The sequence below is a fragment of the Peromyscus maniculatus genome, chromosome 18 (assembly GCF_049852395.1).
Source record: "Peromyscus maniculatus bairdii isolate BWxNUB_F1_BW_parent chromosome 18, HU_Pman_BW_mat_3.1, whole genome shotgun sequence".
Classification (NCBI taxonomy): Eukaryota; Metazoa; Chordata; class Mammalia; order Rodentia; family Cricetidae; genus Peromyscus; species Peromyscus maniculatus.
This window is the reverse complement of record NC_134869.1, coordinates 12,058,970-12,083,441: the sequence shown is the minus strand read 5'-3', so window position 1 is coordinate 12,083,441 and position 24,472 is coordinate 12,058,970. Positions and strand designations below refer to the sequence as shown.

Genomic DNA, 24,472 nt, shown 5'->3' with positions numbered 1-24,472 from the left:
CCGTGGGCGGGGATCCTGAGTCTTCATGTGAGCTCCAAGGTATCTACATGACATCTCAATGCAACTGTCCCTGAGAAAGAACATGTGCTCCAATGTCACAGAGACTGACCTTTTTTTGAAATGTATGCTGGTTACAGATTTTATAAGTATACATTGTGGAATTTAAGTACACCTCACTATCAGGAAGGGAGGTAGGGAGGGAGGGAGGGAGGGAGGGAGGGAGGGAGGGAGGGAGGGAGGGAGGGAGGGAGGGAGGGAGGGAAGGAGGAAGCAATCAAGCAAGCAAGCAAGCAAGCAAGCTAACATTCAATGCATTGGCTACCAATGCTTTTCCGTATATATCCTATGAGGCTGACCTTACTGTACACACAGGCCTGTTCGGCGATCTCTGCAGTTCCTATTCAACCACAAGTTCACATCACCGCAGACTCAGACTGCGACCTTATGCACCTACATAAAACTTCGATATACGTATTACATGTGTGTGCCATAACCAGCCCAATATGTGGTGAGCAGAGGATCTATCAGAGGTGGGATCACCCCACCTCCTGTCGGGGTCCACTGCACACAAAGGCAGTGTTGCACTGCTTTCTGTGGCACATCTCTCTCCATTTGAGGGACGGCCATCACTTCACTTTTATTCTCTCTTAAAGGGATTCCAAAAGTTCTTTCTACCTCACAATGTCCGTGAGTTCAAACGAACCCTTACCACAGTGCGAGCTGCCAGATGAGGGCTGTGGCTTGGAGACAGAGTGCACGCTTGGCATGCACGTGGCCATTTGATCCCCAGCACTGAAAAAAAAATGATCTTAGGATGAAAGAGAGAATGCTAGTGACCTTACTTCTGCATGATGCTGGAATACTCTCCTATTTTTATCCCCCTAGAAAATAAGTCACCTTTAGCCATGGGTTAGCACCACCTATGATTTTTATTTCACAAGAGGAAATTGGAAAGCCGGAGAGCGGCAGGCAGTAAGTAGTTCCATAAGCCACGTCCACACCCAGCTTCCACCTCACGACATCATTCTCAGATTGTCTGAACGCGCCTGAAGACAGCATCCCGCAGCCATGTTGATAGCTTTCCCAGAACATAATGGAGAATTTGTGGGTTGTTTTTTTCATTTCCTACCCCAAATGACAAAAAAACAGAAAGCCTCTCGAAGTTGTCAGATGTGCTGAGATGCTGCGATGAAGCACACGATCTCTCTGTGGTCTAATGGACTGGAAAAATCAACTAACCAGTGAGATCTCGGGCTCCGGGGCTCCCTGGAGGGTCTTCGGGGGCGTCTCAGATCAGACACTGAACAGTGTATCGTAGGAGACAGAAAGGAAATACTCATCGGGGCAGCCATTAGCAGTCCCTGGATTGCGCTAATCGTGGACAAACACAGACCGTCCTATGCTAAAGGGACACGTGGTTGTATTCTTTTACCTTCTCCCACTTCCTGGATCAGACTCCACGGGAACCAAGTGCTGAGGCAGGGGCTTTCTGGAGTTAAGGGCAAAAGCACACCCCCTCACAAAATTCAGCCTGTCTGGATTCTATGACTCGGGACCAGCACCGACTCCATCAGAACAGCTGTCAACTCTGTGAAACAGTCTCACTGTGTCACCCAGCCTGGTCCCAAACCTCTGGGCTCAAGTGGTCTTCTAGCTATAGCCTCCCAACAGCTGGAATCGCAAGTGCACACCACTGTGCTGCAGCTGGCAGCCAGTAGTTAGTAAGTTAATAATCATCATGTCCTGTATGCAATCACAAAGACTTACCTCACTTAATCCTTTCAGCAAGCCCAAGGAGTGCATGCATACTGTTATCGCTATCTTACATGAGTTCAATCGAGGCACAGAGAAATCACATAATTTCCTGAAGGCCACACAACCACCCAACAAGAAGACTAGCGTTTAACCTGAGAAGTCTGCCTCCGGAATCTGTGTTTTAACTCCCTTCCCCCAAATCATGGGAATCTGACTGCTATGGTGAACAGTGGACATTTTTCTAAAATCAACGGGAGGACCGGCAAGGTGGCTCAGCAGACAGGAACACTTGCCGAAAGCCCTGAAGACTTGTGTGTGATTCCTGGAACACGGCAGAAGGAGAGAGCCTACTCCTACAAGTTAGCTCTGACTCTGCGGGTGTGCAGTGGTGTGTGTGTGTGTGTGTGTGTGTGTGTGTGTGTGTGTGCATGTGCCTGCCACACCCAGCCGATCAATATTCTTAAAAACAGAAACATAAATACATCAAATGGAGTCCATCTATTATTTTTATTTCTATGAACAGCAGCACAGAATTCACCACAGGACCACCTGGGTAATCAAGAGGTGCTCCCCAGACCTAGTGACCAGTCACATGATCAGACTCCCACTAGGGGCAGAGTCCCAGCTACAGCCCTGGGAGCTAGATGGTAACCCTGGTATATGGTCTTCCCACATCCACCAACTTCAAAACCACACTTCACGCCCCGCGGTGTCCAGGCCGGCGACAGTGAATGCAGGAATGAGCACAATCGTGCTCACGCTCACACTTCACATGGGACTGAATCTGCACTACTCCCCAACAAATGACACATTCTCATTAGTGTCCCCCATGCAAAGCAAGGCAATCGCCTTGGGTCTCAGGGTGACGGGGGTGAGAGGTTCTTTCGGTCACAAACGTGGCGCAGGTCTGAGGAGAGCAAATAAACGGACATTTGAAGAAAACAGGAAGCAGACGGTTCATGAGAACTCATCCCGGAGAGCAGAAGCCAAGCTCCTCGGCGTCTAATACCAAAGATCCCCGCTATGTGACCGGGGCTGCTGCGGGTGATGCTATTTTCTGAGTGTGACAGGGTCATCCAGATGACGTAGGTGAGGCAGGCTTGCTTATGAAGGAACCAAAAGCTCCTCTTTCACAAGTGACCTTTGTGTGGGGAGCTCCAACAGCCTGCTTTAATGAAGGCTTATATTTACAAAGAGCCTGGCAAGGAAGCCTGTTTCACTACCTGAAACGGCGTCACCGTGCACGGGGAAACCCCCACAAGTCAGCTGGAGAGAGCTGCCCACGGCTCCCCAGGGCTGGACACCACCTAAGTGTCACCACCTCAACACCTGGCTGTGTCACATGTTCTCATGAACACAGGCACAAGGGGAAGCGTCAGAAGCCTAATAATGTCACCAAAATGTGATGTCACGAATACAATGTCCCTCCTAGTCATGGAACTAACTCTGCAAAAGTAGAAACAGAAGCAGAGCAGTGGTGGCACACGCCTTTCATCCCGGCACTCGGGAGGCAGAGGCAGGCGGATCTCTGTGAGTTCAAGGCCAGCCTGGTCTACAAAGTGAGATCCAGGAAAGGCGCAAAGCTACACAGAGAAACCCTGTCTGGAAAAACCAAAACCAAAAAACAACAAACGAACAAAGCAGGAACAGGGGCGGGTGCAGATTAGAAAGTGAACTCCTTTTGCACACAAGAGAGCAGCAACATGTACAACTGGTGCTGGAAAGTGGAAAGGCGTCTCTGAAGCTGGCCGTCAGAGCTCCACAAGCCACCAAGAGCTGGAAGCTGTGTCCCCCAGCAGACAATGTGGGGCACTGGGCAGCCCCAGCACACTGGGTGGTCTCTGGTCCTCTATCTGCTAATCAATTCCACAAAGCACTGGGGAACAGCCTATGGCAATCCCAGCACTCAGGAAGCTGAGGTAAGTGTACCAAGGCAGGCCAGCCTGGGCTACACGGTGGCAGAAACCTGTCTCAAAAAAAAGTTGTAGGCATTCTGTTTTGATTTGGCCTTATGGTTTCTTGCTGTATGGTGATAAAATAACACCTGTCACAAAATGTATCATCCTCATTATTTTTAAGTGCAATTCGGTAGCTTCAAGTACATTCTCTCCCCTGGGTTCCCACCACCACCATCCAGCTCCAGAGCTCTGTCTTGCAACACTCACGCGGTAACACCCCACCCCCTCCACTCCAGCTCCACTCCGCGCAGTCTCCAGAGTCGGCCTGCTCTTCAGCACGTCTCCGAAGCAGGTCACCCAGCACCTGTCCTTCACACAATGTCCCAGGTCCATCCATGGCGAAGCCCTCACCATTTCCTCCCCTCTCCTAACAGTGCCCACGCGGAGGTCAGAGAATCACAAGTGGAGGCTGGCTCTCTTCTGCCCCTGGGCCCCGGGAACCTAACTTAGGTCATGAGGCTGGGCAGCACACCCGCCTTGACCGACCGGCCAAGCCACCTCCCACCCTCTGTTATATACCTCTGACAAAGTCCCACCCTGGTTCTCTTAGCAGCTGCATCATTCTTCTGAACTGCTTTTTATTATTATTATTATTATTATTATTATTATTATTATTATTATTATTATGTATACAGCGTTCTGTCTGCACGCATCCCTGCAGGCCAGAAGAAGGCGCCAGATCTCATTACAGATGGTTGTGAGCCCCCATGTGGGTGCTGGGAATTGAACTCAGGACCTCTGGAGGAGCAGCCAGTGCTCTTAACCTCTGAGCCATCTCTCCAGCCCCTGAAATACTTTTTTTAAGAGCCCCCCCTCAGAACATCATTCCTTGACTAAGTTCTGTCTTTACTGCTAACAAGAAAAGAACATGAACAAAAGCAAAAGTCCGTTAGCCTCCCTCTATTCACGCAACTATTTTAAACTACATCAAGATCTGAGCTTGGGAAGTACAGTTGTGTCAACCTCGTTTGTCCCCTTTGTATTCAGAGACGCTAAATGACGCTCCATTAATAAAAAGCGATCAGTCGGGCAGGGCTGTCACCGTCACAGAGCAAATGTGGGGAGAGTGTGCCAAGTAGAAGGCCATGGCCTGAGCTGCACCAAGGGATTTCCTCACATACTCAAAAGGCAAGGGGACTGGCGTTCAGCAATCGGGCAGGCAGCCTAGAGAACCGTAAAAGTTGACCAAGAGGGTCCTGGGGAGATGTCTCCCTCAGTAAACGTACCTGCCACTCAAGCAGGAAAACTGCCCCCCCCCCACCCCAGCACTCACATAAAAAGCTGGAAGCAACGGTGTGGGTGTTCGAAACCCCAACACTGCATGCAGACAGAGAGAGAACTGGATCCCTAAAACCCATGGCTGGTCTATCTGAACCAATGTGTTCCGGGTTCAGTGAGAGACCCTGTCTCAAATTTTAAGGTGGGAGCAAGATCAAGGAAGACACTGGCCTCCACGTGCAAGCACGCACATACATGTCTTGAACACCCACATAAACGTACATATGATGGGCGTGAGTGAGACAGTAAGAGAGAAATGAGCAAGTATATTACTCCTCCCTGGCATTATTCCAGGAACCAGGCAGGAATGTGCCAGGAAGGTGAGTTTGAATAATGGGGGTCCCAGGGCTGCCGGGGGTAAGCAATGCTGTGGGCTCTGGCTCTTGGTGCTCAGCCAGTATGATTTCACCATCTCAAACTTGTGCCTGTCCAGTCGGCCCCTCTTTCCAACCGGAGGAGGGGAGGGAGGGGGGTTACTAATTTCCTCCCTTTCTCTTCCATTCCTGATTCTGGTCAGCTCTGCCCAACAGTTCCTGAGAAGTCACAACAGGTGGCACCCGTCACTTCCAATGCAGCCCGTGACAGATGTGACAGAGATGCCTCAAGACACAGGAGCATGGAAGGCCACGCAACCACATGGAGGTGGGCTGACCTGTCTGTGAAAACGGCTGACCAGAGCCTCCCATTCTCCAGTACCGCCCTCTTGGGGAAACCTGCCCCTCTGAGCACACCACGTGAGGTCTCAGTATGGTTCCGGTCCTGACTCCAAGGGGAAAGGACATGACCGGCCCACCCCAGTGAGGCGTTCCGAGAAGGCACAGGACATTCCTCCGACAACTGTCGTGTATTTCCCCTGCCAATCATCCTGGCAGGCAGGTGCATTTCTGGGTCTGTTCGGTAATTTCAAGGAAGAATCATTGTTTTGTCTTCCAAGTCTGGGCCTAAGAAAGCATAAATCCAGAGGAGCAAGGGATCCCTACCAAGAAACTAGGAAGACACCAGGAACAAAGAGCAAGGTAAGAAGCAGAGGGAGGGACCCGGTGACGTCAATGTCCTGCTTTACACTAGCCCATAAAATGCCTTCTCTTTTTTTTGGGGGGGGGGGGGTTTCGAGACAGGGTTTCTCTGTGTAGTTTTTTGGTGCCTGTCCTGGGTCTCGCTTTGTAGACCAGGCTGGCCTCGAACTCACAGAGATCCTCCTGGCGTGCACCACCACTGCCTGGCAAAATGTCTCTGTGGTGCCAAGAATCCAACCCAGGGTCTATGCACATGGGCAAGCACTGTAACTCGCTTCTCTTTAAAAACTTTTTTTTTTCTTGCTTAAACTAAGTCAGCTTAAGTTTTTAATTGCTTTTCAAGGATATTCAGCTGCTCAAAATTCTTACTGCCTTAAAATTTGAAACTTTTGTTCTGCGTTAAATGTATTCCCACCCCTCTGATCTTAAACTTTCCTTCCATACCGACTTCAGCAGAATAGGTGATCTGTGGTCTGTGACTCCACCACACACGGTTAAGTCTGTGTCAAAGACTGCCTTTCTTGTTTTTTTAAGATTTATTTATTTTTTTTATGGATGCCTGCACATCAGAAGAGGATACCAGATCCCATTATAGATGGTTGGGAGCCACCACATAGTTGCTGGGAATTGAACTCAGGACCTCTGGAAGAACAGCCAGTGCTCTTAACCGCTGAGCCATCTCTCCAGCCCAAAGTCTGCCTTTCTACATATGCTACATGGAAAGAATGCTGAGGAAGGTTTTCTCACACAGAATGTTGCAAACCATATGCCATGTGGTCAGTTTTAAAAAGAAAAACATTTCAAACATTAAAAGATATAAAAATTTATGAATAGGACATAACTTCCCAAGTATCAAATTTTTAAAAATCCAAAGAACATGTTGAAAAGCAAAGTATCGACGGATTTACAAAATAGGGGCATATTAGACAAAAATAAATAAATAAAACAGAAATGTCCTTGATAGATTTTAAAATCCACAGCAAAGAAATTAAACAGCTAATCAACAAACATTTCAGCCACCCCAATCTTTGAAAAGGTAAATGAAACCCTCTGGAAACAATTAACAGTTGGATTCTCTGAAGGGCAGAACACACATGGTCTACTGAGTTGATTGACATACATGTTTTTCTATGGTAAGCAGGTGATCCCTAGCAAAGAAATAAAATAAGACATCATTTTCCTCTCGGCAGAGTCTAGGGCAGCGGTTCTTAACCTGTGGGTCACGACCCCTTTGGGGAGTCAACCCTTTCCAGGAGTCACATTTCAGATATCCTGCGTATTAGATATTTACATTATAATTCAAACAGTAGCAAAAGTACAGTTATGAAATAACAAGGAAAGTAATGTTATGGTTGGGGGTCACCACAGCATGAGGAACTGTGTTAAAGGGTCGCAGCGTTAGGAAGATTGAGACCCACTGCTCTAGGGTGTTCTTATTGTTCATGTTGTCTGTGTGCTGTCCGGAAGTACTCTGCTTTTGGTAACAATGGAGGCAGAGACGGTGCTGGTGCTGGTGCTGGGGATTAGAACCTGCCTCCAGGCAGTTTCAGAACACAAACTGGTGCCTGGCAAACTTTCTGGAAGGTACCTGTCCATCAGCACCAAGAGCACCATATCCTTTGACACACTCTCTCACCTTCCAGGAAATCTCTGCTAGGGTAATATTCAGAGATGTGGGTAAAGATGAATGCATGGATATTGTTACAGTGATTTTAATAAGGCAGAAACTGGGGACACATGCTTATCTCAGACATCTGAGCTCAGGACCCCAAAGCATGTTACTAATACGATAGACCCAACAGGGGAGCTGGACAACTCTCAAGTTCAAATGAACGGGAGGCCACAACCCCAGAAACAGGGCGAGGACACTTTCTTGACGGAATGTTATGATTTAACTTTATTTATGGATAAATTTATATAAATCATTTAGTTATGCCAGGCATGGTATTGCATGCTTGTAATTCCAGCACTGGGAGGCTAAGGCAGAAGGATCGAGAGTTCCAGACTAGCCTGGACTCTACAGAGAGAGCCTGAGAATAGAACTCACTGGTACAGTGTTGGCCTAGCATCAAGGTTTGACCTTGGGCTTGACCTCAACACCACAAATAAAACAAAACTATTTAGCTATATTTTTTTAAATTTTGGTCATATGCCAGATTTAGGCTCTTTCCTGGGGTGGGGGCAGGGCAGAAAAAGAATATATAAACTCAAAAGGCCTTGCTGAAGAAACAAGACCCTTTCCCTTGTGAATTTTAGCAGTTACAAAAAGTAGACGGAGCCTCTCATTTTCCCAATACACCACCCGACTCTCTGTGGATCTTCGCAGTGCTCAAAGGACCCAGTTGTCCTAGTGGGCGGCAATCATGTGCACTTACACTGTGTATGAGGCACTACGTGAAGTCAAGGCCACGGACCGCACTTACTTCAGGGCTCCAGTACTATGCCCAGTCTACAGAGGGGGAAAAGGGGTGATGTAAGATTAATAGTACAGGTCACATATTTTGTGGTATGCAATATGTTGTGGTTTGAATGTGAATGTCCCCCACAGGCTCATATATCTGCATACGTGGTCCCCAACCGGTGGCGCCAACTGAAGAGCGTTAGGAGGCTAGGAATTGCTAAGGAAAGTATGTCACTGGAGGTGGGCTTTGAGACCCAAAGCTTCTCCCCATGTCCAGTTCCCGCTCTCTACTTTGTGCTTGTGCTTGAGATATGATCTCTTGGCTTCTTGCACCTGCTGCCATGCCTTGGCCACGCCTCCCCTTTAAGACAGATTCGTCTCCCCCTAAGCCAAAATCAACTCTTTCCTCCCCTTTAAGACAGATTCATCTCCCTCTAACCCAAAATCAATTCTTTTCCTGTAAGTTGCCTTGGTCACGGTATTTTATCACAGCCAACAGAAAAGAAATTAACACCCAATTATTTTTAAGATTTTATTTTTTATTTTTGTTTTTAATTTTTTGACACAGGGTCTTCCCATGTAGCCCTGACTGAACTGTAACTAATATAGGCCAGGCTAGCCTCAAACTCCAAGAACTCCACCTGCCTCTTCCTCCCAAATGCTGGGATTAAAGGTGTGAGTCACCAAGTCTGGCCCACAGTATATTTCTATATTTGTAAATCAACACAAGATTTAAGATAGATGTTCTTGGCTTAGAAAAGGATAACATCCTATAGCCCATGGTAAGTTCAAAATATCATGGTTGACATGCATGTGGCCAGCCAGAAGAGTGGCTCCTCAGTGGGACACCTTCAAACCACTTACAAGGTTTATAAGGTTTGAGATCAATCTCCAGCACTAGAGGGCCGGGAGCATTTAATACATTTAACCTGTTGAAAGACATAGCTCGGTCTAGCCTACATCCCAGTGTAGACAGAGAACACTTAGTGTCTTCGTTAGGGTTTCTGTTGCTGTGAAGAGACACCATGACCACAACAACTCTTATAAATAAAAGCATTTAACTGGGGTGGCTTGCTTAGTTTCAGAGGTTCAGTCCATTACCATCATGGCGGGGAGCCCATATGGCCGTGTGCAGGCAGACACGGTGCTGGCTACATCTTGATCAGAAGGCAACAGGAAGTGGACTCTGTGTCACACTGAGCAAAGCTGGAGCAAAAGAGACCTCAAAGCCCACCTCCACAGTGACACACTTCCTCCAACAAGGCCCCACCTACTTCAACAAGGCCACACCTCCTAATAGTCCCCTTGGGATTATGGGGGCCAACTACATTCGAACTACCACACTTGGGTTAGATTACAACCGGACAAAACCACCCTACACAGCATACTGTAGAGTGCGGGCTGTTTCTCTCACCATCCCTGCTAGTGCATCCCAACCCTTCTAAGAAATGACTTTGAAGGGACAAGCACACAAATTCCAGCTCCTTCCAGGACACTGCCCCAGCAGCTGCAGTGGCTGATCCAAGGCAAGCCGCCTGACTCATGGTCCCGCCCACCTCCTGGCACGGGTACTTGCCTCCAAACAAGCAAACCAGGCCAGGCAGAGGCTTTCTGTAGTTCTGCTTTGATTTCATAGCTTTGCTGAGGTGCAAATTGTGCGCAATAAGCTGCATAGCCAGTGTGGATGTCCAAGGAGACCAGGAGCACCCCCTCAACCCTGGAGGCTGCAGCTCTCTCTCCCTCTGCCCCTGCTGAGTTCGGGGGTCAGATTCCTACACTTATCTCTGGAATGTTCTACAAATGAGGTCATCCAATAAGCAGTGTTTTTTATAACCTGGTTTTCCTACTTGCTAACCCCAGGATTTTTAGCACCTACAGACCTCCTATGTGCCAGCACTACACAGGGAATGAGGCAAGAGTTATTAGTTATAAAGCCCAGGTTGTCGGTGAGGAAATCAGCACATACCATACTGACAAGGGACACAAAGGGCTGGCACTTGGCAGGGGGAAGGGGGGAACAATGCAGATGACGTCACTTATATCTCTTCTATTAATCTAACGAGAAACTCTGCTTTCCCACCAGGATTCTGCATCATCTCCAGGGACAAGCAACCCATGACAAATAGAATTACTCATCTAGAAAAAAATTGCTAATGCACATGACATTTATACTACTCCCACTGGAAGTTAAAATTGTCCCTTATTACTCTGTAATATCTATAATTCCCACTGCTCCGTAGAAATCCATCACACTTCCTCAAGTTCCAGAAATAAAACCATACACAACTGCATTGAAATGAGATTAAATGTAATGGTTTGATGACAACTTAATCTTAAGGTATGTCATTTAATAAAAAGTAAACTTAACCGCTCAAGAGAAAAGATACTTAGCTTCAAGGGGCCAAGTTTCTTGGAAGAAAACAGAGCCAACGATACCCAAAGATGAAACACTCAGCAGGCTTGTCACTAGGGTCCAGAGACAGAAAAGGACTGAACATGATGCCTTTCCTAAGCCACACACTGCAGAACCTCACAGTCATGATCTCAGTTAACATGGGAATTCCAAGAAGCAAATTTCCAATCTGCAGAGGACCCAAAAGCAACCAAGATAAGGCATCCAGGCAGGAGTCAGGCCAGCAAACCACTCAGTGTGGGCAAATGCCAGCCACACAGTAGGTTCTTTAGAAATATCTATCCATTCTTTTTCCTACTCTGTTGTGTGATAACCTTTTTGTACATTGTGAAGATGTGTCTCTGCCAAGGCACCTTCTTATTGGTTTAATAAAGAGCTGAGTGGCCAATAGATAGGCAGGAGAGGATAGGCAGGACTTCCAGGGAGAGAGAGAGGAACTCTGGGAGGTATCTGAGGTGCTCAGGATGCAGAGCAAGTCAGACACACAGTATGACGGAGACGTAACAAGCCATATGGCAGAATGTAGAATAATATAAATGGGTTAATTTCAGTTTTAAGAGCTAGTTGGAACAAAGCCTAAGGTCAAGCTTTCATAATTTTTGTTTGTTTGTTTGTTTGTTTGTTTGTTTGGTTTTTCGAGACAGGGTTTCTCTGTGTAGCTTTGCGCCTTTCCTGGAACTCACTTTGGAGACCAGGCTGGCCTCGAACTCACAGAGATCCGCCTGGCTCTGCCTCCCGAGTGCTGGGATTAAAGGCGTGCGCCACCACCGCCAGGCGCTTTGCAACATTTTCTGGGAGCCATAGTGCATGAGCCAATGCTGCAGCACTTTCTCTGGCCAACCTGTATGCTCACTGTGTGCAACCGCCCCTTCCTGTCCAGGCGATCGCCGCCACAGGTAGCCTGGCCCTTTAAGGCTCGGCTCACGTGGTCAGAGAGCCATGCACACAGGCAGGTCCAGACCTAGAAAACCGCTGAACAGGTAGAGTATGCTTGAAAACATCATAGTTGATATGAGAAACCCCATCTCTCTTGTAAGTGAAGCGGCTCTGGAGAAGCCTGGGGTGGAATCAGAAGCTGGAGGGGAAAATCAAGGGCCGGAGCAATGGTACAAAGGGTTCAGGAGGCACTTTTTACTGTAAACAGCATTTCTAGTGAGTCTCCTAGAGAGCTGCAGGTTTGCAGACACGGTGAAAGGCCTTAGCCTGTGCTGGAACTCTTCTGACCTTGCTGCTGGCCAAAGGTGTCCAACTCCTGGGTGGAGGGACTACTTTCCTCTTCAGGCCCAAGATTTTCCATCTTTCTGTCCTGCCTCAAAAACTTCTCCTAACACTGAGTTGTAGCAGACAAAACAATGGCTAATTAAAGTCTTCCCACTGTGATCCCTAGAGCCCATGACTCAAAAAGGGGAGAGGGTAGGGCCGCACTTCAGACATAAAGAGAGCATCCTTGGCTACCCAGGCGGGCCCTAACGTAAGTAATTGCAGGGTCCTTGGGTGTGGAGATGGAAGCCAGGCAGGAGCCAGGCAGTGAGGTGTGAGGAGGCTTCAGTCAGCCATTACCTTCCATTGTGAAAACGGAAGGGATTGCAAAGATCACCAGAACCTCCTGGGCGGTGATGGCGCACGCCTTCCATCCCAGCACTCAGGAGGCAGAGGCAGGCGGATCTCTGTGAGTTCGAGGCCAGCCTGGTCTACAGAGCGACTTCCAGGACAGCCAGGGATACACAGAGAAACCCTGACTTGAAAAACCAAAGCGGGGGCGGGGTGGGGAAGAACACCAGAAGCTTCTAGAAGCTGGAAGGGCAGGGGTACACTCTTCCCCTGAGCCAGAAGAGGAAGAGGCAGCCTTGCTAGCTACCAGCTTGGCTTCAGCCCAGGAACCTGCTCCAGAGCTGTGAGAGCAAAAACGTATACCCTGCAATGTGCAGACTACGATTCAGGAACAGGAGCCAAATACAGGCGCTGGCTGCTGCCTTCACCCTCGCCCTCGGCATATGGTGGCATTTCCAGAGGCTGTGTGACGTCTGTACTGCAACAGACTAAACGCCGAATCAACCGGAAAACCCAGAACTCTTGTATTAATCGGCACATCACAGAAACTTGCCAAACTATGAAACTATGCTGATATCCTACGCTTTTTTATTTTGGAAAATCATTTTCTATAAAAAGAAGCCATGCCTTCTTGTGGCCTCAGTCAGCACCAGGCACACACATAGTGCACGTACATACAGGCAGGCAAACGGATACATATAAAATAAAAATAAATCTTTTAAAAGCACTAAATCAATGAGTCCTAAATGGGTAAAAGTGATAAACTCTGCTATTAAATGCGCTACTCACATATATTACTCAAAAAAGTAAACACAAAAGAGGGGCTGGAGAGATGGCTCAGCAGTTAAGAGTAACTTGCTACGCATCCAGAGGACCCAGGTTCAATTCCTAAACCCACAAGGAGGCTCACAACCACCTATAACTACCGTCCTAGTGAAAGACCCCCACTCCATTATGAGGACATGGGGCTTTGGGCCAATAAAATGCGTCCCCCCCCCTATAACTTAGCCTAAGAAACACCATTCTGAAGGAATCAGAAAAACAGGAGTTCACAGCCATAGCCAGCCACCCGGCCTTGACAGAGATAGCTATGGCCAGCCATTCAGCCTTGAGAGAGATAACTATGGTCGGCGGCCTTGGGAGAAAGACAGTTGAGTCGAATCAGGATATTTTATGGCTGGCCCCCTGGCCTTGAGGAATAAGCAGCTGGCCTGGACAAGGCCAAATCAGCCACACACATACGACCCCAAGTTCACCCTGGCCTTCTTTGAAACAACCAATAGGGACCCTGTAACTATGCTTCTCGCTTCTGTAACCGCGCCTCTGCCCCTGGGATCCCATAAAAAGTCCCCCTTGCCCTAGGAAGGGGCGCAAGTCCTCCAAGAGACTTCGCCCCAGGTACCTGGTCTAAATAAACCCTCTTGCTTTTGCATCTGATCTGTGGTTTCGGTGTGTTCCTTGGGTTTGGGGTCTCTCCCGGAGGAAGATCTCAGCCGGGGGTCTTTCACTAGGGCATTCCATACTCTCTTCTGGCCAGAGTGCTGGTATCGCAAGCGTGTGCCCCACACTGGGTTTTCTACAGATCTAGGTACCAAACCCGAGGCTTCGTGCATGCTAAGCAAGAACTCCTCCAATTCCTCCACAGCCTCAGCCCTGTATTCAGGTTTTACGTCAATATTTGATCAGTTCGCTTCGCATGAAACAGTTCCTCAAAGCCACTGTAAACTTAAAAAGATGAGCTAGGCCAGTGAGAGGTTCAGCAGGTATAGGCAATCATTGAGTAAGCCGGAACAACCTGAGTTCAACCACCCAGAACCCACATAGAGGTAGAAGACAGAGCCAATTCCCAAATGTCATCCTTTGACCTCCACGTGCATGTGACGGCACACATGCACACAATAATAATAAAGTTTTTTAAAAACGTTATGCAGGACCAACTCACTAACTAGGAAGTTTTCCTATAAAGCCAGGCCCCAACCAGCCATCCCCCACTCACCCCGTCTATGCACTGGCTGTACTTAATAAAATGAGACCATGCATGGTCTTCTAGGCCCCGGCTGGTGCATGGAAGACACACTGGAAGAAGCAGAATTCTTCAACCAACTAAACACATGCTTTTCACATTTGGGAAAATTGTAAAGCTTTCAGAAACTCTTCTCTTCCCCCCTCCCTTTCTCTACAATATATACGGTCAGTTCAGAAAGGACAGTGAGGATGTGGCTGACCATGCACCAGCAAGCCAGCACTGACCTTGGGAGGCATCTCACCAGCACAGGATGCTTCCCGAGGGCCAGGCACTTCCCTCCACTGTGAAGCAGGCAGAGCACAGGAGCGTGTGCACACACACACACACACACACACACACACACACACACACACACTCTCGCAGTCAAGACCAAGAGAGATGGACAGTCACAGGGATGACATCTGAATGTCATCTTTGCAGTGAAGCAGCCATCAGAATGGCTTTGTAAGTCAGCCATTCACGAGTTAGTAGCCTTGAAGGCAAGCAGACACCCCTGGCCAGGAAATGGGCCATCAACAAAGGCCCGGAGACTGTCTATGTCCTCCCACCTGCTACAGGGAAAGATTCTCTCTGGGAAGTGCGAAAGCTACCAGGCAGGATGTTTGTCCCTCAACCCTTTCCCTGTTACTGTTGTGATTTCTAGACCAGAGACCACCAACAATATCCACCTAACAAAGGACCACTTCTCAAGAAAGCATTGTGCAACTTGTAAAAGACAGCAGAAAACCACCCACATCCTACGTCCTGCTAGGAAATAAAAGCGCTCTCTCTCTCTCTCTCTCTCTCTCTCTCTCTCTCTCTCTCTCTCTCTCTCTCTCTCTCTCTCTCTCTCCCTCCCTCCCTCCCTCCCTCCTCTCTCTCTCTCTCTCTCTCTCTCTCTCTCTCTCTCTCTCTCACACACACACACACACACACACACACACACACACACACACACCGCTCTACAGTCTCACCCCTCTCTCCAATTTCACCCTCACCCTGTGATCTCCAGCCTCACCTCCCCTGCTCTCTAGCCTCACCCTCCTCTGCTCTCCAGCTTCACCTCCCCTGCTCTCCAGCCTCACCTCCCCTGCTCTCCAGCCTGACCTCCCCTGCTCTCCAGCCTCACCCTGTGCTCTCCAGCCTCACCCCACTGTGCTCTCCAGTCTCACCCCCCCCCTCCCTGTGCTTCTCAGCCTCATACTCCCTGGGCTCTCCAGCCCCACTACTAACCAACACCTCCCCCCATTTTGGTTTATCACTCTTGACTTCAGCCTCATGGGCAGACACGTAATCTACAGCATTACTGTGTTTAAAAATCACCCTTGATTAGCATCTGTCTGTAACCTGAGCCTAACATGGTGGGAAAGGACTGTAATCCCAACACTTAGGAGGCTAAGGCAGGAAGATCATGAGTTTGAGGATGGCTTATGCTATATGGCTCTAAGAAACCCATCTCCACTTTCTTGGAATTGTGAGTCTTCCTACACTCCCTGCCTTTGCAGTGGGTTTGGGGATCCAAACTCCTGTCCTCATGCTTTGCATAGCAAGCTCTTTAACCACTGAACCATCTCTTCAACTGAATGATACATCTGTAGCCTGGCTTTTGCCGCTGAGGGCCAAGTCTCTGAAATTACTGTGAAGGTAGCTGAATGATCTACATGGGATTAGGGTTGAGAATGGGACTCAGTTGAGAGCATAGATCTATGGAGTGAATTTGTTTCTTTCACTAAGGAATGCATCCTGAGAAGTGTAGAGAAGAGGATAAAATGTTAAGGGAGATTAAATGGCAATTCAGTTAACAGCCTTTGAAGACAAAAGAATTAAATTTTTAAAATCAGTACTTCAGGTGGTAGTGGTGCACACCTGCAATCCCAACACTCCAGAGGCAGAGGCAGGGAGATCTCTGAGTTCAAGGCCAGCCTGGTCTACAGAGTGAGTTGTTCCAGGACAGCCAAGGCTAACAATAGATAGATAGATAGATAGATAGATAGATAGATAGATAGATAGATAGATAGATAGATAGATAGATACAGATAGATAGATAGATACAGAGATAGATACAGAGATAGATACAGAGATAGATAGATGAGTGGATAAATAAATAAACAAATCAGTGCTTCTCAGCCTTGGTGGCACTGATCATTTGAGAAGCTTGTCTACAAACAGTCCTGGGCTGGAGAAGTAGCCCACTTGGCAGAATGCTTCCGTAACATGAACAAAGCCCTGGGTTGGATCCAACATCCACAACCCAGTTAGGTACAAACTCAATCAGCAAACAGCCCCTATGCTGAGCTCTGCTGGCCGCTCTCATCCATGGTGTGTGTCTTCTTACATGTTCAGAGCAACAGAAAACCAAACCGGCACTGGGAAATGGGGTGAGATGATCCAGGAAACCAGTGACATCACACAATGGCTCATGTGTGTACAATTGCCAAGTGTAATTAAGTGTAATTTAATAGTGCAAATGTGCCTATTTATCTAGGATAGATTATAAAGATTCTCCAGATTCTTATGGGCTCCTGACTTCATATTCTGCCATTCCTGTCTGCATAAGAAAGCACATTTCTGCTTGGACAATGCATCCAGTATTAGTAACATGCATTCTTACTAAACAAATTATTATAAATTCCAAAGTACAGAACCCCCAAAATAGAGCTATTCAAAAATGGGGCTTCAAGAGCAAATTTATTCAGGAAACAAAATATCGGCATCTTTTTTCCTGGAAACTTATGACTTTTAAAGGCTCTGGTGTGCTTCTAAAGCTAGTACTGAAAAGCTCAGCTGTAAAAAAAAAAAAAAAAAAAAAAACCTTGCGTGTGGATTTTTTCTCCATTTCAACAGCTGTATCTCTCAAACGATGGTGAAGCACAATCCCAGAGATGGGGAGTCTAAACTAACAAGATGCAAGTCTTGTCAATTATCCAAGAGTATCTCTTTAACCCGCAGCAGCTCCTTGAGGAATGTACATGTGTCGTTACTTATTGTGTGGCATCTTATATACGGTGAGAATTATCTTTGTGTCTCATGTTTATTTCGAACCCGTTCTGCTTGCATCAATAAATAGTCCCTGCTAAACACCTAATTGTGTGTGTGCATGTGCACGTGTGTGTATGGTGTATGTCTGTGTGCACGTGCACGTGTGTGTGGTGTATGTCTGTGTGCATGTGCACGTGTGTGTGTGCGCGCGCATGTGTGTGTATGTGTGGTGTATGTCTGTGTGCACATGTGTGTGTGTGTGTGTGTGTGTGTGTGTGGTGTATGTCTGTGTGTGTGTGTGTGTGTGTGTGTGTGTGGTGTATGTCTGTGTGCACATGCCAGTGGATGCATGCTCCATGTGCACCAGTGCAGAGGCCAGAGGAGGACTTCAGGTACCCTGCTCTACCACTCTGCCTGGCTGCCTTCAGACAGGGTCTCTCACTGAACCTGGAGCTCCCTGGGGTTTTTTTGTTTTGTTTTTTAGCAAACCTGTCTGGCCAGCAAGCCCCAGGAACTCTCCTGACAGTCTCCCCTGCTGGCTGCTGGTGCCACCATGCCCGGCTTTTATGTGGGTTCTGGAGGTCAGAACTCAGGCCCCCCATGCTTGCATAGAAACTCTCAACTGAACTGACTGCCATCCTCACAAATACCTAATTTCTGATGGATTATCCAATTCTTTCAACCCAGAACTTGGAATAAACCTTTCCAATTCTCTGAATAAAGCTCCCAACACTTCACAGTAATCCCCAGCTTTGCTTCCACGGTTTATCTTCTTCCGCTATGGATTTGAAGAGAGGGAGGGAGGGAGGGAGGCGTGGAGGGTATGTATTCTAATCAACCCAGCTCCCCATTAACTCCTTAGGAAGGGAGGGAGGGAGGGAGGGAGGGAGGGAGGGAGGGAGGGAGGGAGGGAGGGAGGGAGGGAGGATGAAGGGAGGGAGGGAGGGAGGGAGGGAAAAGGAAGGAAGGAAGGAAGGAAGGAAGGAAGGAAGGAAGGAAGGAAGGAAGGAAGGAAGGAAGGAAGGAAAATAACAACACACCCACAAGTTACCCAAATCCAAAGCTGGAGTTACCCCTCTGGGGAAGACTGCCTCTGTTCTGGAGACAAGAAAACAGACCAATCCCCTGAAGCACACACAGAGAAGACGAAATACAATACACAGACAACAGGAACAAACCTCACAGAAATACATCCAGCCCTTGGCACACCAGTGGTTTCTCAGAAGTCTAGTACAGGGATCTTGAGCCCAGCACTACTGATACTCAAAGCCACATAGCTCTTTATTATGAAAATATTGTACTGGTCTCTACCCACCACAGGCCAGCAGCACTGCCCCTACCCACAGTGAGAGAAATAAAATGGTCTCTAGACTTAACCAAGTGTCCCTAGGGGCAAAGCTGCACCCTCTGCACCCTGCTGAAGACCATTTCCCCTCCAGCATCTAGATTCTTGCCAGGGTTTATGGTGTGACATTTCATGTCCTAAAGATACAAAGAACTTTTTGAGCTGACTTCCAGACGGGATGCTAAAACAGTACAGAGGTGGGGACGGTGAGTACCAGATGGACAAAGAAAGCAGTACCAGATTCCAAGTCTCCAGTTTAAACAAAAACAGGAATAAATTCCATCGGGATGCTTTAAAATGTGACCAGTACTGAAAACTGTCGCTGTCACAGAAAAACAAGCAAGTCTGGTAAACCGTGCGAGTCAACAGAGCCGAACGAGACAACTAAATGTAGTGTGCAGTCCTGGATGGGATCCCAGCACAGAAAATGGTTGTTAGGTATAGAAAAAGAAAGGAGGGGAGGAGAAGGGAAGGAAGAGAAGACAGGCTAGGAATGGAAAAAAGCTGTGGACTTTATAGAAACTACAGGTTTCTCTGTATATCCAAAACTGACCTGGAAAAAAAAAAAAGCATTTTACAAATTTCAGTTAAAATGCAAAGAAAAGACTGGGAAAGAATGTATTAAAACAAAGCCTACAGCCACAGCCCTTCCTTGCCTGGCAGGCGTTAGAAGTGATTGTACCTGAAGGAACAGTTTGAATTAATGAAAGGGATCAAGTGACCAGAAAATAAAATTCTTTTGTCAGAATCAGGAAATGGGAAAGTAAAACCACTTTATCCCGAGGGGATAACTGAGGAGAGGGAGGGACTCCTGTATCCCCAGTCAGTCCTCATCTGCTCTGCTGTCTGTGGCTGTCACTTCTCCCTCCCGGACTCCACATCCATGTCAGGCTGGTCCACAGCTGGGGACAGGCAGGCAGGTAAACAGATATGGAACCCCATGGCCCAGACTCAAGAACCTGAGAATCAGCAACCTTAAAAGCCGCTGCTGGGTACTTAACACATGCTCACTGAAAGGTCACAGACATCGGCTGGAGGAGGGTAGGGAAGGTGAGCACTCAAAAGAGACTAAGAAGTCAGAGCCAAACTTAAAAGTCCCTGCGTTTTCAGGGGCAACATGGGAACTATTTGTGAATGTGTTGTGTCACAGAAAGGAGACCTGCACACTGTCTACCCATAGTGAGGAGACCTGCATACCATGTACCCATAGTGAGAGGACCTGTACACCATGTACCCACAGTGAGGGGACCTGTACACCATGTACCCACAGTGAGAGGACCTGTACACCGTGTACCCACAGTGAGAGGACCCGTACACCCTGTATCCATAGTGAGGGGACCTGTATACCCTGTACCCACAGTGAGGGGACCTGTACACTCTGTATCCACAGTGAGAGGACCTGTACACCATGTATCCACAGTGAGAGGACCTGTACACCATGTATCCACAGTGAGGGGACCTGTACACCCTGTATCCACAGTGAGAGGACCTGTACACCCTGTATCCATAGTGAGGGGACCTGTACACCGTGTATCCACAGTGAGGGGACCTGTACACAGTGTATCCACAGTGAGGGGACCTGTACACCGTGTATCCATAGTGAGGGGACCTGTACACCATGTACCCATAGTGAGGGGACCTGTACACCATGTACCCATAGTGAGAGGACCTGTACACCCTGTATCCATAGTGAGGGGACCTGTACACCGTGTATCCACAGTGAGGGGACCTGTACACAGTGTATCCATAGTGAGAGGACCTGTACACCATGTATCCACAGTGAGGGGACCTGTACACCCTGTACCCATAGTGAGGGGACCTGTACACCGTGTATCCATAGTGAGGGGACCTGTACACCGTGTATCCATAGTGAGAGGACCTGTACACCCTGTATCCATAGTGAGGGGACCTGTACACCGTGTATCCACAGTGAGGGGACCTGTACACCGTGTATCCACAGTGAGAGGACCTGTACACCGTGTATCCATAGTGAGAGGACCTGTACACTGTGTATCCATAGTGAGGGGACCTGTACACCGTGTATCCATAGTGAGAGGACCTGTACACTGTGTATCCATAGTGAGGGGACCTGTACACTGTGTACCTGAAGTCCCTGCACACCTGTAACACTGGAGGCATTATTTAGCTTGTGGCTTCATTTACGAGGAGAAACTGAAGCTGAGAGATTAGGTAACTCGTTCAAGGCCAGGCATAGGACTGCCCTAAGCAGGAGACTCGGTAAAGGATGGCGGGTGAGGGGTCTAAGTCACTTCCTCCACCCTTTACAGTGGCCATGATCTGCTGAGCATCCCAAAGGAGGAGAAGCAGAGGGTGGGAGGCGGCGGGGAGAAAAGAACAAATTTGCCAGGAATGGCAGCTCCCACCTGGGAGGATAATGCAGGAGACTGGTGGCTTTAAGGCCAGCCTGGGCTACACAGCCCATCTCAAAGAACTTGCCTGGCCAAAAATGTCCGCCTAGATAATCTTCTCTATTTCTTCTATCTCTAAGGTCTGTAATCCCCAACATCTCTAAAGCAAATCTTCTTTCTACCACACCACAAAACAGCTTCGAAATCCAACTCTTGGCAAAAGAAAGCCAAAAACAATAGACCACTATTCCAGACGTCTACATTGCTGACACCTCGGAATGTGCCGTGAAAATTATTCCAAGTGGGTTTGTTTCACTTGAACTGACACTCTGGCCAAAAGATGCAAAAGGATCTTAAAAATCCCACCAAAGGTGCCCTCACCAAATCCCCACCCCCATCCCGTCGTGCCCTTCTCCCCAACCGCCTCCCCCTCCCCCGGAAAGAATCGATATTAAATCCCGAGTCTCCTCTGATAGCTTCAGGTGCATACGGCTCACCGCCCCTTTACTCCAGGTTAAACAGTTGACCTCAGGGAAGAAGCAGAAAGCAACAGACAGGACAATGGATTCCCGACCCTGGGTCAAAACCAGTCTTGGGTCAGGCGACTGACTTCCTTGCACCCGAGTCTCGCCTTTGCAATCCACAACATATTGGACGCGAACCCTCCTCTGGAGGCTATGGGAGATTCAGGGACAGTATCAATACCTGACACTGGTGCAGTCTGGCTCCTCTCTCCGTTCCTCCCCGCTTCCTGGAGGAGCCAAGCTCATTCTCCTCTATTCACCTGGCCACAAGTACTCCTCTCCTCCTCGCAGAGGGCCGTGGATAGCCAGACCGCCACCCCCACTCCAAACAGAGCATTTCACCCTACTCCATCCTGCACAAAGAAAACCGGCTCAGCCTCCTGACCCAGCCGCCTGCGCCGAAGCCTGTCCAGGGCAGCGCGGCAGCTGGCTGGGCTGCCACTATCCTTCCTAGGGTGAATGACAACACCTAACGGTGTTTGGAGTTACGTCTTCCGACTGACGCCCTTGGACCTTGCGGCGACCCAGAGCACTTCCGATGCACACTCCTGGCTCAACCATCTCCCGGTGTGAAAACAGCTTTCCCGGGCAGGGGCAAGGGAAGCAAGAGTTAGGAAGTTTGGGACTCGCCTTCTCCGCGGGAGGGAGCCGCGCGGCAGAGGTAGGGTGCGGGGACCGAGCGTCCCCGGGTGGCGGCGCAGGCTGGGGCGCGCACTCACCGTCCGTGCTCCTCTTCGCCTCGTGGTAGCGCTCCCACAGGTAGCGTTTCATGTCCACGGCGGCCGGGGCAGTGCACAGGCGCCGAGCGCAGCTCGCACGCGGCCGTCCCCGAGCCGCAGCCCCGCTGCCGCCCCGCAGCCCCGCCGCCGCCCTCGCCCCGGCCCCGCGGGCCACCGCGGCCACTGTGGCCATGCCGCCGCCAAGCAGCCAGAGGCGCGGACAGCCAGCGCGGGGAGGCTCCGGGACGCGAGCCGGCGGTGACTCCTGTGTCTGAGCCAGCGGCCTCGCGACCCGAGCGCCAGCCTCCGAGGGGCGGGGCCTGGGCGGGGTCGGAGGCGAGGCCTGGGGGTGTGGGCGGGATCTAGACGGGAGTGGGAGGCGGGGTCAGAGGCGGAGCTTGGGGCGGTGGGGTGGGTGGGGACTAGGGCGGAGTCAGGGGCGGGGCCTGGCTGGGCGGAGTCAGGACTGCGGCCTATAGAGACTGAGCGGGACCGTCCTTGACCGAGTCGGGGGCGGAGTCAGGGGCGGGGCCTGGCTGGACTGAGTCAGGACTGCGTCCTATAGAGACTGAGTGGGACCGTCCTTGACCGGGTCGGAGGCGGAGTCAGGGCGGGGCCTGGGGAAATGGGGTGGGACCGGGGCTGGGTTAAGTCAGAGGCGGAGAAGCCTTGGAGAAACGAGGTGGGGCGGGGCCTTAGGTGCCCGGTCGGCTGCGGTCACTTCCTGACCCCGCGAGGCGTGGGGGTGGCGGGGGGAGTGGTTCTTGAGGCCACATGGACTAGGATGATTCGTCTCCGACGCTGTCGCCGCCCGCAGGACTCCGCGCTACCTTCCTCTTGCCCTCCGTGGCGGCCCCCGATTGTGGTTGCTCTGACAGTGTGCTCCCTACACACCCCTGCCCTGGTCCCAGCCTCTGGAAGGTGACCTCACTCCGCGTCAGTGGCTTCTGCGGGTATCTGCTGGATCTCGGGTGCCAGTCTGAGACGGTCCTGAAGTCCATCCAAACCTGCCCTTTAAAGGGTAGCTGGGCCGAGGTCCCACACAAGGTCTAAAATCGCCTGCAAGATCCCACCCCCTGAAGATTCTAATAGGTATAAAGCACATTCAGATTTCCCTTTCGGTGCACTGCCTCTGGAAAGCCGGATTCCCACCTCCAGACAGGTCCTCTGGACATGATTATCAGGCTCCCGCCCACGCTCGCAGCACGCTGGTGCCTGCTCAGCTCACCTGCTAACTGCACTTGTTCCATGCCTTGTAGCTCCACTAAAAGCCAATAAACAGCAGCCGCCCCACCGGGCGCCATTTCTGTGTGCACTGAGTCAGACAGGACTCCTGCGGGACTGACTATCATCCACCCAAGACCTGCCTGAGAAGCACTGGGCCCCAAGGAATTCCCAAACTACCCCATGGTGACCACCGAGTGGGAGGTAAATTGGGGAAATAGCTGGCGTATGTGAAATAGGTGAGGCACAGTCGTGATTCTTAAATTGTGGGCTGGAAGAGTCAGCTGTTTCGTGGAAGAAGATGACGCCTAAGCTAGTTCGTGACTGATAATAAAACCATCAGCGGGAAGATGTCCAGTGTATTTTATCTCATACAATTTTCTTAACTATCTTGAAAGATAAGCACCATATCTCTAATTTTATACCTAACAAAACTGGGACACAGCAGAGGTCAAGTCACATAGCTGAGTCCCCTCTTCTGTGAGTTTTCTAGGAATAATTTTGTTGAGTGGTAGGGATAAGGGTAGCTGGAAAGTCATCCTTAACTATTACAGGTTAATGTTTTACAAATCACTGATAAAACGGAGGGTAACAAAATGTTCAAATAGATGTAGTATCAAATCCATGGGCTCTGATACATAAAGCTTACTTTATGACTTGAGAACATTTCAATTCCTATTTTTTCTTAATGTATTAATAAAAAGTTTTGGTGATAACAATCATCAATTTGCTTAGATGAAAAAATTTTTAACTCAAAATAGATAAACTCTAGCAATGTAAAAATAAAGTTAAAATTGATAAGATTCCATATATATATATATATATATATATATTGAGCCAGGCAGATCTTTGTGAGTTCGAGGCCAGCCTGGTCTACAGAGCAAGATCCAGGAAAGGTTCAAAGCTACACAGAGAAACCCTGTCTCGAAAAACCA

The 24,472-nt window shown here is 49.1% G+C and overlaps 1 protein-coding gene across 2 annotated transcripts in view; it reads right to left on the bottom strand.

Moving 5' to 3' along the window:
• Nucleotides 1-22,595, bottom strand: part of Nt5dc3 (5'-nucleotidase domain containing 3) — a 59,901-nt gene extending 37,306 nt beyond the window's left edge. The window contains exon 1 of one of the 2 annotated variants that reach the window (XM_076554568.1): nt 22,314-22,595. In XM_076554568.1, coding sequence (XP_076410683.1) covers nt 22,314-22,506 — 193 coding nt within the window. In that variant the 5' untranslated portion in view covers nt 22,507-22,595. Of the gene's footprint in view, nt 1-21,775; nt 21,843-22,313 lie in introns of those variants that run through there. The other variant, XM_006979862.4, reaches the window with a different exon arrangement.
• Between the last annotated feature and the right edge of the window lie 1,877 nt (nt 22,596-24,472).